General features: G+C 37.9%; 1 protein-coding gene across 6 annotated transcripts in view; it reads right to left on the bottom strand.

Moving 5' to 3' along the window:
• Positions 1-337: 337 nt before the first annotated feature.
• LOC122557169 (transmembrane gamma-carboxyglutamic acid protein 3) overlaps positions 338-19,429 on the bottom strand; it is a 113,442-nt gene continuing 94,350 nt past the window's right edge. For 5 of the 6 annotated variants that reach the window (XM_043704559.1, XM_043704560.1, XM_043704562.1 and 2 more), the window contains 3 exons: positions 15,521-15,566; positions 11,009-11,169; positions 338-3,531 (listed from right to left, as the gene is read on the bottom strand). In XM_043704559.1, coding sequence (XP_043560494.1) covers positions 2,977-3,531; positions 11,009-11,169; positions 15,521-15,566 — 762 coding nt within the window. In that variant the 3' untranslated portion in view covers positions 338-2,976. The remainder of the gene's footprint in view (positions 3,532-11,008; positions 11,170-15,520; positions 15,567-19,429) is intronic. The other variant, XM_043704561.1, reaches the window with a different exon arrangement.

Below are 19,429 nucleotides of genomic sequence, written 5' to 3'. Positions count from 1 at the left end.
CATAAAATATACTGCTTCAAAAATTGACAAGCATTATAGTCACTTTAACTAATCTCACTGCACAAATTGAAAAGAAGCAAAATTCAAGTCCACCATCCAATCTCCAATTTCACCATGTAAACTAAAATGAATCTTATGTACTAATTCTGCTATTTCCTATCTTTTGAATCTAATTTCTAAGTGGTTTTTAATTCAAATTAAACAGTGTTACAGTTTTCAACTGGTAGTGTCAGAAATTAACAGAAAAATATTTATTTTCAGCTGCTCAAGTAAGAGATGTGTGTATTTTCAAAGTTGTGAAGTAGCACCAAAGATCAAGTACAAGAAATTGCGTCTGTGATGCCATAATTATATTTTATTAGCATTCAGTGGACTTTAGCGCATACCGAATCTCAAACAGACTTTTTTTCAAAAAAAAACAACTTTATTGATCCACGCAACACAATTCTAGAAAGGAATCACGTCAGGTGCCACTACCATTAACATCCACAAGAGTGTTTGAAGTAGGGCACACTTCAATCATTTCACAATGCACAAAGCACTAAGAAATTAGTTTTGAAATACGTTAAAATTTATGTGGTTATGTTAATTTTTTAAAATGAATGCAATAGGAAAGGAAGGTAGCCCAGCCACCATCCAATCCAACAGCATTTTAATTCTGTACTGTAATAGATTTTTTAAAAAGTGAAATTTAATTATGTAATGTTTATATTTTTATATTTATGAGTTCTGGTCAAATTTCCATTTCTTTTCCCCAAATCATTCAAGAATAGTGGTTTTGCGAAGGGCCAAAAAAAGGATAAAGTAAGCTGTGAGACAGGTTGAATGTGGGAAAATAATTCAAGAACAGAAATGAGATAAAAAAATCAATTACTCTCTAAATGAAGTACACTACATGATGCACCAACTGAATAATCTTTTTAATGCAAAGAAAAAAGCCAGGTGCTTCACAGTAATGTAAACAGATGAACTGGGAATGTCAAGACGAATGAGAAACTGGTAGGGGGGTGAATAAAAACTTTGTCAAAGGGCTGAGTTTTGAGGAATGCCTCTCCAAAAAAGAGAGGGAGGGCATTCCTCCAAACCACTGGAGCTTGACTACTAAAAGGTACTTCTCCCCATTAAAGGGAATCAGTCAAGGAACGATGCATATAAATTGGAAAGGTAGACAGAATAGGCTTACAGAATTCGTTTCCAAGGTAGGACTGGTCAGGCAAAAAGTGATTTAAACACAGATAAGAATTTTAACGAGAAAGTCAAATTACTAGTTTTTTCATTATGAATACATTCCTAGAATCAATCAGACCACCTTAACAAGGATGCTAGGAAACAGCTGTTAAGAAGTTCAATTGCTGAACAGTTTCTAAAGGTGGTAAAATACCATGGACGAATCCAAGGCCCACTACATTTGGATGGCAAGAAGCTTCTCCAATGGAATCCTTACTGAATGGGAGGAGGCTCTTTATTAAATTGCAGTCATGATACAAAGTCCATATTTTTCCAGTTATTTTGAAGCCATATTTTACATGACTATGAATCACTGATTGAAGGATTTAACTTACCTTCATGTAGGTTTCCCACCTGAACATCTGAGAGATTCAGTAACAAAAAAAAAGTGGTAAAATCTTTATCCAATCACTAAAGTAAACTGTAGTGCTTTACTAATTCTTCAGTAAACATAATTTACTGACCCAAAATGATATGACACATTTTGTTGGCACATTACCATGTGAAATTTCAATCTCTGAAAGAGTCTAGAGGATCAATTAGGATTCCTGGATCAGTGAAGATGGTTATGACTATTTGTTTTCACTCTTCAACAACAAAAAAATTGTACAGAATTTCAATATCACCTTTGTGAAACATGCAATCATCCATTTCTATTTCCTCAATGCTTAATAAGCAGACATTCACACTTTCAGTTTTTTTTCAAAATTCAATAAAAATGCGGAACAAAATGATATAGATCAATTCCCATTTTGATAAATAAGTAATAATATACTATCAATATTTAAGTTTCATATTCATTAGAAATTTTCCAAATAACATCAATTATCCCAGCAAGCACTTATCCCTGTCAGACTGGTAAATATGCAGCCTTCATGAGCACAAATTTAGCTGTGTATTATCAAGCAGTCATCAGGATTTTTAAAAATTATTCTGAATTTCAAACCACAGCTGATCAGAGCAAAGAACAGGGATATTGGACAAAACTCCCCCAAGTGTGGCATTGCGGGTTGTCACTTTACACTATGTGCCTGTGGAAGATTTCTTAACCAATAATATGAATTTTGTCCCATTCCCTGAAGTTTATTTCAAGTATAAACTGAGGAAGCAGAAGTCTGCTTATAAGGCATACCTTCTCTTCTGTGCTTAAACTAAAATACATTGCAGATCCCAAACAAAGGACTGATCAAGGCCACTGCATTTTCTTAAGACTCTAACAGCATTTACCCTTCATGCTTGTGTACAAGCCTTGTGAGTAATGTGAAAATACGACACAATCGGCAGTGGTGCTGTATTAATAAAGAAATAGGATCACATGTAACAATTACCAATTTGGCAATTTCCATCACTACAGTCGTAACATGGAGTCACACTGCTGATTCAGCCTATTTTTCCAATTTAATTTGGCTACAGTTGGGATATTTTCATGCACTTAAGGGGGCAAAGCACCTCCTTTACCCTGCATAAATGAATTGCTGGGTAAATTGATTCCCATGTCTCTACACAGACAAACCTCCTAGACTGAGAAAGCACAACACAATTTCAAAAAGTCACTGATTTTCATTGGCTTCCTCATCTAATTAAACGTTTGCTTTATTTGAGTGGATCACCTGACCTGGATACTTGCATGTTTTCTGGAAGTCAATTTTACTCAAGTAACTGCAGGTAGAGACTGTTGGCTGAAAGCAGGAGGTCACTCACATCAACATGCTATCATCACTGATTCAGTTCTCTCAAATGCCCAGCAAATTACTTATTAGTGGTGTTCTGGGATGATACAGCAGGATGCACTCTAACAATCTCTTCATATTTTGGAGGTGGGTCACTGTATGGTGTGCTTGTCTCCTCCCCACTGCTTTCCACATGTCCAGTAACCTCTTCATAGGAAGGTGGGGGAGTGGCATTGGACAGTCTAGAAGAGACTGATGCAGATTGTTCCTGTGCATAAAGAGTTCTGTTTGATGGTGGGCCACTGGGCTCACTGCGGTCTAAAGGAGGTCTGCTGCTCTGCTCATGATGAGATGTGTCTGTCTGAGTGTGTGATGTTTCCCGATGCACAAGGACTCGAGGCAGGCTCCGTGTCGTGCGGCTTGTCAGATACCTGCTCTGAGAGTACGTTGGGCGGCGTCGAGTTGCCTTTTGCAGCTGACACCTCCATATCACAAAGAGTGCAATAACAATTAATAATGCTACACCCAGGAGAGGAACGACAACATAGATTGCATCAGTGCGCTCCACACGCAGGCCAGAGTTGTTGCTGGGGGTTGTGTACAAACTGCTGGTATATTCCTTCCAGAACGCCATCTTTTAAAAAAAGAGAAAAGGTTTACATTTGAAACGAATCTTCAATTTTATCAAATTCACATTACCATTATTAATTACTTCACCTTTTAACAGATCAAAAAAAGTGTCTCACAGTTAATATTCTGTACATTTTACTTAAATGTCTTGTCCACACTAGCGAACCTAAAGCCATACAGGTTCCTGATCTGAGGGATTAACACTAAGTATACTTGAAGAAAAAACTCAAGTATACCCTGCAGGTGAGCAAAGAAAAAGTCATTCCTCCCCAAGGCTGCTGAAAATATATTTTCATACTGCAAGAATTGTTTGGATCTTCCTCCACTGGCTGCTTTCAAGAGTATAAATTCACATATACTGGTACAAAACAGAAGGGGAAAAATGGGCTGTGCCAGTCATTCAGAAAGTGATTAGGTATACTAGAGGCCTGGATTAATAAAAGGAGTTCATATACCACCACTGCTGCTGAGAAATTTCAATTCAAATTAATCTAAACAAAAATGGTGACCAGATGGTTACTAAACATCCATCTGATACACTGTAATCGTTTTAGAAAGGAAATCTGCTGCTTTGCCTGATCTGACCTACTGAACTCACAGCAACATAGTTCACTGCCCTCCAAAATCACCTAATAAGTATTCCATTGCCAAGAAGACACATTACAACAGCAATTACAAATGGGCAATAATCTCAATAGTAATTTGGGATACGCGATAAATTCCTGTCTTGGCACCAGTACCCACATACCACAAATGCAAAAAAAAATTCAAAAGGATGTCAAGTTTAATCTTCCATTCTGTATTGTTTATCTGCTCTCAGTTAGAGTGGCACATGGTACACAACAATTAGCTTTAGCACTCTGAAATAGGAGGCAGAGGTGAAAATTATCTTGACTTCCTAATCTTGGTTCACAATTCGATGATCCCTACTGATAGTGTAAATGTTCAGACATGAACTGAAAAGGAGATGAGGCACGGTTACGATATCCTCAGCGGTTCAGTAATCTACATTCCACCCTCAGATTTATACAAAAATCTCCATGAGCGAAGTAACTCGAAGTACAAAGACTTTTGGAGGAGGAGAGAAAGGACCAACTGGAAAGGAAAAGGTCAGGTTTGGCCATTTAATTTGCTGTACACAGGAGCAAGTTTACAATTTCCCTGGTCATGTTCCCCAAATTGCTTGTTTGAGGCAATGAATTGTGTGCTTGCTGAATTGCAGGGGAAAGTTTTTCACACTTGCTGTCATATTGCAGAAATTTGACAACACTATACACCAGCATACAACTACAAATTCCAGTGTACGTTTTGTGAATATGCTTGACTAAAGGATATTACCCTCAGAGAATACTTTGTACTGTGTCATCTAATGTCACTGCTTAATCCATATTCTGACTCAACTCAGGAATGTTTAATTCCAAGAAAGATTCCATCAATACTCTATTATCAAGAAATCAGAAATTAAGTTAAGCACTGGTTAGGTGAAGCATGAAGTTTCCTGGACCATATCCACTAACTAGTCCTATGTCAGCAATAACTCAGGTTGGTATAGCTCTGGAAGGATAAAGTAGCTTGTGTCAGAAGGTAGTGATTATTTTGAGTGTATTCAAGATGGTGTTCTGGAGCAATGTCAAACCAAAAAGGGGGTCTTACTAGACTTAGCAAATAAAAAGCCAAATTTAGCCTGTGAGCTGTGCTAACAGCTGTATATCTGTACCATCGGTAAGACCAGTTGCTTCCACATTTATGGTATCATCTGATTGACTAAACTCAGCTGCTCTTGAACCCTTAATCATGTATTTGTAACACTAAATTTGACTATTCCAAATGTTCTCCTGACCAGTCTCACCACCGTTTTCCTGATAAACCTGAGCTCATCGTAGCTCCTGGTGTCTATATTCTAACTCAGCACCCCTCTCCTCCAGGCCTACAATCATCCCAGATCTCTGCATTACAATCAACTGTGGCCTCTAGCACATTTCCAATTTAAATTGTTCCACCACACATGACCATCTCTTCCACTGTCCAGGGCCCTAAGCTCTGGAATTCCCCTTGTGAACCATTCCACTTCTCTCTCTAATTTAAGACACTCTTTAAAGTTTACCTCTTCGACTAAGCTTTTGATCATTTGTCCCCATATCCCCTTGTTCTTATCTTCTCCACAAAACTGTAAATTTCTTTCTCCCCGAATTCTATTCCTACTAATTGGCTACCCTACCTCTCTTCCTGGCTCCAATGGTAGTTAATATTGTTGTGAATAGTTTTGTCCTCAGGCACTGACCCCTTGTCTTCAAAGTCCTAGAATTTGCTGTCTCCTCATAAATCAATGCCCAACTTTCCTGCAAATTCCTCCAATCAGTTTGTTGCTCCTACCTCAGTACCAAAATAAGTTTTATTAAATTTCATTTGTAACTTTAATGATTATTAGTTCACTGAAGTAGGAAGTATTTGCCTGGTTCCATTCTTAGAGTCATAATGTCAGATAGCACAGAAATAGACCCTTTCGTCCAATTCATCCATGCCGAAAAGTTTTCCTAAACGGAATAGTCCCACTGACAATTATTTTAGAAAAAGAATAGTGAAAGGTAATAAAAACAAAAAGTCATAGAATCACAGAAATGTTATAGCGCAAAAGGAGGGTTTTCTGCCCGTTGTGTCAAGTATTAGAGAAACCCAACAAGTCTGGCAATATCTCTGGACAGCGAGTTTACATTTCATGTCCAATGATTCTTCTTTAGAGCTGAAAGAAACTGTGAAACAACAGAGCATGTGGAACAGATAGATGGAGGATGGAGCCTAGTGCAAAATACATGGGGAATGCTAACTGTTGTAAAGGATAAATCGAAAGCAAAATAGTGTTAATCATAGGTGTGAACAGTCAAAGGAGAGTTGGGGGGGTGTGATGGTATAATCACAAGGAATACTGCTCTTGTTCTAAAATTGCTGAACTTAATGTTGAGTCTTGGACATTGTGAAGTGCCTCATTGCAATGTGCTGTTCCTCCAGCTTGCTTTACACTTCACTAGAACACTCCAACAGGCTAAGGATGGAATTGCTGACATGCGAACAAGATCGTATTGAAATGGCAAGCAACTGGAAGGCCAGCGTCAGAGTCATTCTCACAGAGAGTAAAAGTGTTCCACAAAGTGGTCACTGTAGAATCAGAGATGGATCAAATGAAGGTGAGAGAAAGAAGGAAATAGGATACTCATCATAATGACCTAGAAGGTCTGCATTTCTTCCTTGAAAGGGGTTCAAAAACTCTACATCCTGCACCACTCTCTATCATCCAGCTGAGCTCATTGTCACATTGAACAATTTCACCTTTGATTCATTCCAGTTCCTCCAAGTCAAAGATATGTTTATGGGTGTCTTTGTAGGGTATGTGGTACCATCCTTGTTCTAGTCTTACTCAGGCCCCCTCATAACTCTTTTTCTGGTTGCTTCCTGGTCTCATCCAGAATTGGCAAAATGAATTAATTTTGTCCCCAATTTCCATTCTCCTTTCACGCTCACCTGTTTCACCTCTGAGTATTCCCTTACTTGACTTTTCTGTTTCCATTTCTGCAGATACACTGTTCGCCAATATCCATTACAATTCCATTGACTCCTACATTAGTTACATTGACTACACTTTCTCTCAGCCTGCTTCCTGCAAGGTTTCCATTCCATTCTTCTTATTTCTCTTTCTCTGCTGCATTTCTTCTGATAATGTCACTTTCCATAGGAGTGCCCTTAACATGTTCTCTTTTTTGTCGCCTCAACTGAAGACTTTCCCCCAATATGTTTGACAGGGATGTCAGCGATGTCCAACCCATTTCTACCATCACCCTTTCCCTCCCTTCCAGAACAGTAGCTCAGTGGTTAGTACTGCTGCCTCACAGCACCAGAGTCCCAGGTTCAATTCCAGCCTCGGATGACTGTATGTGGAACTTGCACATTCTCCTTGTGTCTGCGTGAGTTTCCTCCGGGTGCTCCGGTTTCCTCCCACAGTCCAAAGATGTGCAAGCCAGGTGAATTGGCCATGCTAAATTGCCCATCGTGTTAGGTGCATTAGTCAGAGGGAAATGGGTCGGGGTGGGTTACTCTTCGGAGGGTCGCTGTGGACTTCTTGGGCTGAAGGGCCTGTTTCCAAATTGTAGGGAATTTAATCTAATCAATGCAAGCTAGAGGAACAATATCATAATTTTCTGCATCTTAAAGCCTCCAGGACTCAGTGAGTCCAACTACTTCAGAGAATAAACAGTGTTCTCCATTACAATTACATCCTCTTCTCCCCACCATCCCCTCCAAATGTCTAATTTGCATGGACTTGCTCTGAGGAAAACCAAACTTTTTTTTGAATATTCACACCTCTCATTATCACTTATTTTGTATTTGGATTTCTCTTTTTTCTACCACTGGCATTCCCTTTGACTTTTGATCTGGGAGCCATCTTTTCTACTTGCTCCTCCTCTCATTTTAGCAACAGCATTAAAAATTCCCCTGTCTCATTCAGTTCTGAAGAGGCGGCTTTGGACTCAAAACATCAATTCTGTTTTTGTCTCCACAGATACTACTAATCCTGCTGAGTTTCTCCAATACTTTGTTTTTATTTTTGATCTCCAGCATGCATAGTATTTTCCTTCTTTTAAGCAATGAAAGTTACTTGGCCCTTTTACAAACAAATTGGGGTGACACTTTTTACAATAATACAACAACTGGCTTATCATCAAATAATTTTACTAGCATTAACATTCAACGAAGAGGACAATATAGCCAACATTCCAGGAAAACTAACAAGGACTGGAACTCACTAATCTAAATGCAAGGAAAGAAATGGTATTAGAAAACATAATGACACTAAAGAATGATCCCTTCTAGATCTAAAAAGATTCCCTTCCCAGGATTTTAAATAAGTGAGGAAACTACAAATTCTTTAGCCACAATCTTCCAAGGAGCTTTCAATTCAGAAATTGTTTGTTTATATTCCAAAATTCAAAATGCAATTCCATTATTTAAGAATATTGAGAGAGCAAAATCAAGGGATAGAAATCAAAACATTATAGATCTGTCAGTCTAATATCTGTTTTGGAGACGCTACTGGAAAGAGAGAATGAAGGAGCATTTAGAAATTTGAGCTCATCAGAATGAGACACGTTAAGGCCAATGAACCTAACTTAATGTTTCATAATAAAGTAGAAAACATAGGAATGTCTCTGAATGTAGTTTATACGATCTTCCTGAAGGCATTCAAATAAAAATTCCACAGAAGAGAATGTTAGCAAGTAGTAAAAAGTCATGAGATTGAAGGAGAATTATTTCGCTATTTAGAGGATTGGTTAGATTGGGAGAAAACAGAGTGGGATAATGGGCAACTAATTGCAAACTACAAAGATTTGTGCTGGGCATCAACCGCTTGCTACATTAATGACTTAGATATTATAATACAGAACCTTTATCCAAGTTTCCTAATGGTATAAAGCAAAGCCTGGTGGTATAATTAATGTAAACAGGTGCATAACATTACAACAAGACAGTGAAGAATTAAGTGAGTGGGTGAAAAGTGCTGGACGGATTTCAATGTATGTAAATAAGAGGTCTTCATGTTAACCCAAAAAGGGTGATCTGAATAATATATGAATAGTTAAAAACTAGGAAAGGTGGAGCTCCATAGTGATTTAGGGATTCATGTGCATATATTATTGAAATGTATTAGCCAGGTGTGAAAAATAAGGGATAATGGAACACTAGCCTTTATAACTAGGCAATTGGAATTTATATTGGAGAAAGCATTGCTCCAGCTTTACAAAGCTTCTGTTAGACCACATCAGTAGTACTGAGTAGAATGTACTGGCTGAAGCAAAGAGTAAGTTAAACAGAAAATTAAAAAAAACAGAATCCAGATTCGTGGCCATGAATGAAGACTGAATAGAGGTCTTCTGCATGTGGTAATTGAGTTTGCATTTACTCCTTTCAATGTAGGGGATGTATCATGGGCAGTGAATAGAACATATTCAATTGAAAAATGTAAACTGTGCCCTACTAATGGATAGTGGGAAGTGAGGAGGTAAAAGGACACACCTAGTGTTTTACAAAGAGGTGACATGGGAAAGACAGAAGTATTTAGGGTGAATGACCAATAGGCAAGAGAGTGTTAATTGTTAATGTAGCAGATTGGATGAATAGGTGGGAACAATGGACAGGAAGAGGGAAAAAAAATGATATGCAAGAAATCAGTTTTGTGAGGCAAGAACAGATTGATTCAATGAGGCTAGTAAGCTGGCCTGTTTACGATTCTTGGGCAGGAGGCAGTACAAGGTTTGGAGGCCATGGCAGAAATGATATATAAACCTCAGAAGCAATGCAATGGAGAACTTTCATTTCATCAATCAATGCCAAATTCAAATGGAATTTGCAGAAATGCAAAGACAACATACGAACCAACCATGCAGTTTGCAAATGGCAAACTTCAACTCAAAACGTCTTTAGAAATCTTGTTCACGCTGTACATTTTATGCCAGATGAAATGGTCATAATGTTGCCAATCAGCATTTTACTGCAACAAATCTCAACTTCTCAATTCCATGTCACTCCAGTCAATTCATCCTATTATAGATGAAAAGCACCATGTAATATTACATTTTTTGTAAACTTTATGACATTGTGAAGAGGCAATTTAATTGCATTCTTATTAATAAATCTTGCTGCAAAATTATCCCCATAGCTTTCCAACAATAATGATCCTTAAGGAGGAGAATTATTAGAACCTGCTTCCAAAGCACAAAACTGATGCAGCAAAAACATACTTTTTCAATTAAAAAAACTTGGAAAATAACTAAGCAAGAGAATGAATTGAGTATTATGTCAATGTAAGTTAACAATGTTTGAAAATAGAAACAGATACAGATGTCAGGAAAAAAAGGCTACAAATACTAATCTTAAAATTCAAATTTGGTTTATCAGCTTTCTTCATTCCACTCCGAGTACATGCTGGCATATGCTCACAATTCTGTCAGTAACCAGATGATACCACATTCAAATAGCCATTGAACCATGGAGATCAGAGGTAATTCCAATGCTGCATTTAATTGACATCACACATCAGAATTTTACATCTTAATACATTTATTATAATAGTTAATGTGAACCGAGACAGCTCTTTTTTAAAATTCCTAATCAAAGAGTTCTGTGATGAATTACATCAACACCTACCTGGACTGATTTAGCTTACTCAACAAGTATCTAATTTGTGTCATAACTTACTCAATGGTTTAGTTCTACATCTGATGGTGCATTTCTAAATATAAATCAGTATATTCCACAGCAGGACCCAGAACAATACTCGCTACCAGTGTGAAATTTGCCAAAAAGTTCAAGTTTCACACTTAATCAGACCAGAAGAAACAAATTTTGTATGTACACAATAAAGACATGTACATTAAACACTACTTAAACTTTACACGTCAATCAAGGTGGTGAAATCTGAAGAATACACTCACTGTTTTATCATTGTCCTCAAATACCTCCTTTACCTCTTCATATACACAGATCTCCTCCATACATTCTCGCTCAATGCTGCCTTGCCGGATCTCTTCTAGAAAACGATTTGCTCTCGGAAACCGCTTCAGAATGGAGTTGGCATCTTTGGATGTGAGAAACACTACAGGGGCAATGGGAACATTTAAACCTTACTAGTATGTTTCTGAATAAGTCTAAGAAAGGTTTTCAATACCTGCAGAAACCAACAGGATGCCTTGCATTGATTTGTGAGATGAATGTAAATACCAAAACAATAATGATAAAGTCAAAAATCTGCTTCGATCTGAATATATAGACCTCATGGAGCTTTCAATTCATGAATAAAGAAAAATATACACACAAAGGTCAGATCTTTAAGCGCCAATTGGATAGGTACATGGATAGGTACTTAAGCTAGGACAAATGTTCGGCACAACATCGTGGGCCGAAGGGCCTGTTCTGTGCTGTATTGTTCTATATCTATGTCTATTCATTAACTAGGACTTGAAAACATTGCAAGGCTCTAGAACTGACTAGCAATGGCAAACATTACTTGATATGGAGCTGACCATGGATTGAGACATTGCAATGTCCTAACAACAATCACTGATTTGACATAATTTGTTTCTGGTCAATCATGTTGGCAGGCTGAGAGAATTTTACTTTTAAAAAGACTCTAATGAGGTATTTTAATTTGAATAAAAATAAAGGTTCAATTTATGAAAACAAAGGATAACTAAATACACATGATACTGAAAACGAAGAGTAGGTCAATCGCTATCTGGAAAATAGGTAAACACTTTGGTTATGATCCTTCAAAATACTAGAATAGAAATACAAAATTTCCAACAATTAATGAAGTAACAGCTCTAACAAATTGACGGGGTCGTGAAGATGGTGCTGGGCACACTTGCCTTCATTGGTCAGAACACGGAGTATAGCAATTGGGATGTCATGTTGTGGCTGTACAGGACATTGGTGAGGCCACCTTTACATTACTGCATATAATTCTGGTCACCCTTCTATAGGTGGTGTTGTTAAACTTGACAGGGTGCATGAAGGTTTATAAGGATGGTGCCAGGACTGGAAAGTTTGAGTTATGGGAAGAGGCTGAATAGTTTGGGACTTTTTCCCCCCTCGAGCATTGGAAGTTGAGAGATGACCTTATAAAGGTTTATAAAATCATAGGGGGAGGTGTGAGGCATGGATAGAATGATTAGCTAAGGCTTTTTTCCTAGGTTGGAGTCCAAAACTATATGGGATAGGAGTAAGATGAGAAGGGAAAGATTTAAAAAGGACCCAAGGGGCAGCTTTCTCATGGAGAGGGTTGGTGTGTGTATGAAACAAGTTGCCATGGAAAGTGGTGGAGGTGAGTACAATTACAATATTGAAAAGGCATCTGGATAAGTATTTGAGTAGGAAGGGTTTAGAGGGATATGGGCCAAATGCTGATAAGTGGGACCAGGTTAGATTGGGATGTTCTGGTAGGCATGGGCAAGTTGGACCAAAGGGTATGTTTGCGTGCTGTATGATTCTGTGGCAATTCGGGATGGGGAACAAATGTGATCTTGTTAACAATGCTCACATCGCCTGAAGAGAAGAGTTTAAAAAACTAGATCACCAAGTACAACACACTTAGACGATGTTTATCAGAACTAGTGCATTCACATTGAAGGAGGGTACAGGCTAGGAAGACCAATTTGTAAATACTGTGCTCTTGCAATAAAATGAGCCAGCCCAGATTCAGAATCAGAAAACATGTGGAAGTGACCTTTGCCATTTTGATGAATTATTGAATGAATGGCTAAAGTAATACATCCAAAGAATTCCATCTGCTGCCATGTTTATCAATGAAACCGCATGCTGATTAGGAGGTTCAGAAGAAACATATCCATTACTAAATGAACTTCCACAGGCAGCAATCTTTAACAATGCATTAATAAAGTAAGACCTGGAGATGATTACATTGTTGCAATGTAAAATTTCACCTATTTGTTTCTGTATATGTATTAAAAACTATCGAATGGGCATCAAACTATTAAATGGTGCAGCTCACATGTCACTATTTTACATCAAGGAGGTTCTATGTTAGATATTGTGCTGAGGAAGAATGGATCATGCTTCACCTTAATGTGATAACAGCATTATACTCACTTAAAAACAAAAAAATTAGCATGGGGCAAAGAATTCAAACTGTGACAGCTTCATCACAATCTTTAATTTACTGCCTTCTCCAGTTTGGGATGAAGCACAAATAAGTTGTTCATACTGTAATTTCTGATGCAAATGAAACCATAAATATTTCATGTGTTGAAACAAAACTAAATTCTGAAGTCTCAAATCAAATTCAGTTATGTGCATAATCGAAAATGTTAACGAGTCTTTGAAGACACATTATCTCGTTGTGATTGCATTTCCTGCCAGAATAAATTCTTTTCCCTCAACAACTGAAACGTAACAATAGATCCCAGTTCAAGCAAAAAAGATTTATCATTTCCCACACCTGTAAAGCAATAAGGTAAGGCTCCAAAATATCTTGCATACACACTGAAGTGTTCAGTTCTTAAGCTATGCAAGCACTATACAAACTCTTACATAGTTTCAATATAGAACCATGCCTGAAAATTTCCAGGATTATGCAAACTTACACCCTTGCATAAAACCAACATACTGAACCAAACTGGGAGTGCATTCAGGGAGTATATTGATAGATTTACTTTCCCAACTTAAACTGAAATTCCCTGATGACGTTTTGGGGAAAACAATGTTTGCTGATGCTGCAGCTGCAAAGGGCACACTCCCACATTTGAATAATGACACCCTTAAACATTACTTGCATTCAAGACAGCAAAGTATTGCATTCAAGACAGCAAATTGTCAGAAAATCCTTTCCTATCATCTGTTTCACAATTTCCCAATCTCTCCCACCTAATTCCCCTGCCTTGTCCCCTCTCCCTCTGGGAAGCAGCAGAGTGAACACCAGGAGCAAGAAATGGAAAGTAGTAGGGAGCAGTCAGAGAGATTCCAAGAAGCAGATGGGCAGAAACATGGTAGTAATGTCAGCAAAGGAAGAAACAGTGCAGGTATTAGCGTATAGAGTGATAGCCAAGTCCCAGGTCAGCAGCAGAAGTTCAGTGTTTCCAAAATTAGTATCAATTTCTAGACAAAGCATGGAGAATTGGAGGTGTCAATGCAGAGGCGGAGCTTTTCCATGGGTAGGGAAGAGATAACTCAACACTAAATTAAATATCCAACTCAGACAGTGGGATCAAAGAAAGTTTTGGAAGAATCTTGAAGCAAGAAAGCACTTTATAGTGGGATGATAATGACATGATAAAAAAGTCTAGTGGAAACACAATTAGTTTAGACAATACAAATATGTTAAACATGTAAACAGGCAGTATGTGAATGGTAGTGGTTTTGAAATATACAGGAAAGCTACAAAAAGGGAAGCAAAATACATGAACAGATAACACATCTTAGCTGGTGCAGGCTGTGAAAAAAGTTTTTAAGATGAGAAGAAGCTGCAAGTAAAATCACCACTAGTAACAAGTAATGACTCAAACAGGCCCATCAGGACAATAGAGACAACTTTTATTTTCAACAGAAGAAAATGACAGACAGTTAAAAGAAAATGACTGGCCTATTCAACAGAATCCTGATCATAATGCCCTTAACCCATGATCAGCTATGCAATCACCAGAGAGAGAGAGGGAGGAAGAGAAAGAATCAGATTAAGAAAACCAGAGTCAGAGGCAATTTAAGAAGAAAACATCAGGGAAAATTTTGAACTATTTAGGTTATTTATTCCAGCTCCTATTTACTATGATTTATATCATTTGCTAATCATCCTACCTTTTGTTTGTTGTCAACTTTGTTATAAGCAGGAACTGATCCAGCTCTCTTTTGAAATACACAGTAAATCAAGCCAAACCTGCAATTTTCCCAATTTATCAATTGGGAAAACAATAACCTCCCAATGCCCAAGTTAGTGCTCGGCTTATATAAACGAGTCGGTATGATCTCAGTCCTCCGATCTGAATTAAATAATCGATGTAAATAAATATAGCCTAGATCCATAAAGCTGTTAATACCTCTACCAGATCATCCCAACTTTAGTACAAGTACATCTAGGTTTTTAATCTTATCTAGGCAGCTACGATGGTATAAGATAGGTGAAAAAACAAAGCCAGACATGATTACTGAAATAAGACTCAACCAAAGTCTTACATAAAAGGAGAAAATGCTTTATTTGGTTTTATATTTAATTTTCCTGGCAATTTCTAACATGAAAATTGTTTGGTCTTCCATTGATAAATTCATAAACATATTTGCTAAGGGTACAGAAGACCTCAGATTATAAACTACAAAATAAGGTCCTCAGTACCCATAATGGGAATGTTTGAAACAACACTGTTGACATCAGAAAATTTTTTTAGATGTAACAGTATAATGTTCTGAAATGACTCCATGAACAAAAATGATTTACTTACTTCTTTCTCGCCTGCTGAAATTCTCCCTTGGATAGAACACATACACCTGTCAACAAGACAGAATTTATTATCAGTAGTAATAGTTGAGTGGCCAGATAAAACCAGAAATCTGTAACTATGAGATATAGTGCTGCTGATTATAGGAAGTAACTTAAGTGTGTCCATTGTCAGCCAATTGTTAGATCAAACATAGTAGCCATATGCTGAACTGAAATCCCTAATTCAGGCGCCAACAATGAAGAGCTCTTGCTTATGAGTGCCTAGCTGGACATCAGAATGTAACAGAAAACATTCTGTTCTAACCACAACAAACTAAAACAAGCACATTAGATGACTGCATCAAAGTAAAATATTATTCAAGAAATTAAGTTGTATGAGTGGATAAAGGTAAACAAAATACACTCAGCAAATATGGCTTTCACAAAAAATATCTATGAGGAAATTTACGCAGTTGCCAAAGTTCAATATTTTCAAACTTCACAAGCATAAATTACCCTAAACAAATAGCTGTAATTTTCACGTATGCACCTTTCAATTTTGCTGGTACGTCCTACATTTTCTTTGAATATTTCTCTTCCTTTCACTAACCTACTTTCCTTACTGAAATTAAAGACAGTGGACATGCTTTGAAACTATTTATAAAAAATATAAGCAGAGGGGGCAAAGTCTTTGAAGATGACACTTAAGACAATGAAAGTAAGCAAACTTGGTGATGGAAAAGAAGGTGGACAACATCCAAAGGAATTCAAGTCCTTAAATACTTAGGACTAACAATTGACTTGTTATTGCCCATTCATTTAGGAATTCCAAGTGTCTTTGGAACTTCAAATTGTCCTCAATGGCACAAGTGTACATTTTTATTGTGCATTTTACCTAATCCCACATTGTCCTGCAAATAGTGAACAGCTGCTAATAGTGTGGAGTATCATGATATCTTTGATACCAAGTGTCATTTTTGAGTTAGATATTTCAGCTAACAGCTCTTTTAACTTTACACAGCTAATCACATATTAAGCAGCAAGAAAGTACTTCTCACCAGCATTATTCAAAGGGATCGTCAGCTTCCCAGTAAATTGCTGCTTCACTTCTTATGGCTATTGCTCTACTTCTATAGTGGTTAATGATTTATATTGTTGTTTCAAACTACAAACTCCTACAATGAACAGTATGGCAAGTGCTGAAGGAATTTGTTTCTTATTTCAAGGCTCCTGCACAAACTGGGTGCTTGCACACATAGATGCACTAACAGATAATCCCTGTGAAATTCAATATGAATTGGGAAATAAACAGAGGTCTCTGAGAAAAAGACAAACTGCTGAAAAAGAGAGGAAGGCCCAACAAATTCTATTGCTGACCACATGGCTAATGGTGCAGTATGTAACCTACACATTCACATGTGACATGTGTACAATGACAACTATCATGCCCCAGAAAATGTCATACAGTAAACCACAGGCATAAAGAAATACCATTTCCAAAGCTTAAACCACTCTGGAGAAGACCAGCAGCACACAGCAGAGAAAACTCACAAGCCAAGGTTATCTGTTGCGTGTTATACATTCTTTGAATTGTACCCTAGAGGGCAGGTAAGGAGCACAGAGCGTATTGCAGCAGGATCGAGAGGAAGAACAGGAAGGGTGCAAGCAACACAGACAGACTCCTTTATGCTTGAGCTCTCTAAAGAGCTCATCAACTCTGAAGTCAGAAACACAACTCCTATTTCCTATTTATCAACAGCCCCACACCGTACAGTCCTCCATCACTAAGCATAACAGTGTACACTTGGTACAATGCAAAAAATAAAAAAAAATTAACTGGATTTTAAAAAGATACATAAATAAGCATACAAAGTCAACTAATCACCTTTGTTCATGCCCTGACTGTCTGCCTTCAGCTTACCTATGCCTTGCTAAATACACCTATCCCAGTGACTTTCATATATCAGAAAAAACAAAACAAATGGCCATGCAAAACACTTCAAACAGCTCTATCTCCGGATGGCATAAGTTCAGACTGCACCATCTTGGCACTGGTGACTGCAAGCTAGGTTGGCTAATGAGCTGACAACAGCAAGTGCACTAACAGATTGAATGTGGTATGCTACCAATTAATATCTTCATAAGAGATGACAACAGTTTTGCATTCAGTGGATCCACTGTCACTCCCCATTTTCTTTTTTATTTATTCATGTGATGTTGGCTCAGGCAGCACTTACTGCTCATTTCTAATTGCCCTAGATTAGAGAGGCTTGCAAGGCTATTTCAGAGGGCAAATAACAGTTAACTTCACTGCTGTGGATTTGGAGTCACATGTAGGCCAGAACCAGGTGAGGATTGCAATGTCCCCTGAACAGTTCAGGGGATTCAGGCATTCCTAACCTACAGCACCTCTCCATTTGCTCCATGGTTATCTGTGACCTTACCCTGAAACAGAGACATAAGAATATCAGCAACAATGTGTAGGTTTCATATTGCAATACTCTGACCTGCCCGCTACAACTGAAGCTATGTTGATGCTGCAAAGAGTTGATAGAAGGGTGACAAGCATTGAGTAAAAGTGAGGTGCACCATTCGAGTGTCAGGCAAAAATCCTGTTTGCTAATGGGTGAGTGATGGGGCTGTGGTACAGTGGGTAGTATGAGAGACTGCTCCTGTTGTAGTTTTGACTTGAAAAATGTACTCACTGACCTTGATTAGATTTGCAAAGCCACTGAACATTTTCCAGGTCTTCAGGTTGCTTTAGCCACCAGCTCCTATTTCCTTTGCAGGGTGTGCCTCAATGGTCTCATGGTCCCCGCAGACCCATCGTCTCGCTCCTGTTTATAAACTCCATCACTAAGGCCTACAGTACTGCATCAAAGAAGCTGGAAGCTTTCAGCTTCTCTGCTACCCTATTACCACTGGTTTTCCATCACCAAAGTTTTTCAGGATATGTTCAAGCAACTGATGTAGCCCGATGCACCTCCACATTAAAGAAGCACAGGCAGTCGTCATTGTGCAAACATGCAGCCAATCAGCATCACGTATAGTATCATGCTAAAGTGGACACTTTCATGTTAAAGAGTCGGCTGCACAATGTTTGTGCGCATTACTCAAAATTTCTGTTGCATCATGGAGTTTACAAAATAAAAGATTAATTAACTTATTAAGCTGTTCTAAACAATAATGGTTTAAATGAAAAAAATTTATACTCAGAGGAAGATAAATTTGAGAGAAAGTGCCATAGGGGTAATATCACTGAATGCAGAGTACCTGACATTATTCATCAAGACGACTGAGCTAATTGACCTTCTATAAAGTGTGGCACAGACTAAAGACGACAGCATGTGTTCACCATGGTAATTCATGGAGGCCTGCCTCCTCCCTTTATTCTATGCTCGTGGAGTAGTCAAACCCAAGCTGTGTGAAACCAATTGTCTCTATAAAATGAGAGAGTAGTGTATGGCCCTTTGTGGCAATAGCATCTTATATTGCATTATATTACAGTATAGAGACTGGAAGGAGTGTGCAGCAAATAACACCACTGTGAACCAGACTGCAAGAGCAGACCTGCGCAAGCATGGCAGTAAAAGTTGATATAAACATTAACAAGTTAGAACACCCCCAAACCTGTTCCAACCTGTCAGAGCTGAAGTGTGGCATCACAAAAAAACAAGTAGTTAACTTTTAGATATTTCTTCCATGTCTGTTTTAATTGGCCAAGTAGTTTGATTCAGGTAACATTATTACAGCTGGAGGACAGTTAGGAAATTTGCATTTAAGAATATGTAACATCCAAATTAATTAAATGGAATAGAGATAACCGAATGGGTGATGTACAGCAACTATAATAAATGGGAACTGGTGGATCCTAGTGCAGTTCATGGTGACCATATCTACAGCAAGCATTGACTGCTTAAGGAAACTTTGG

This window comes from Chiloscyllium plagiosum, chromosome 15 (genome assembly GCF_004010195.1).
Source record: "Chiloscyllium plagiosum isolate BGI_BamShark_2017 chromosome 15, ASM401019v2, whole genome shotgun sequence".
Classification (NCBI taxonomy): domain Eukaryota; kingdom Metazoa; phylum Chordata; class Chondrichthyes; order Orectolobiformes; family Hemiscylliidae; genus Chiloscyllium; species Chiloscyllium plagiosum.
The sequence above is the reverse complement of the archived record's forward strand: the minus strand, read 5'-3'. Positions and strand labels throughout refer to the sequence as shown.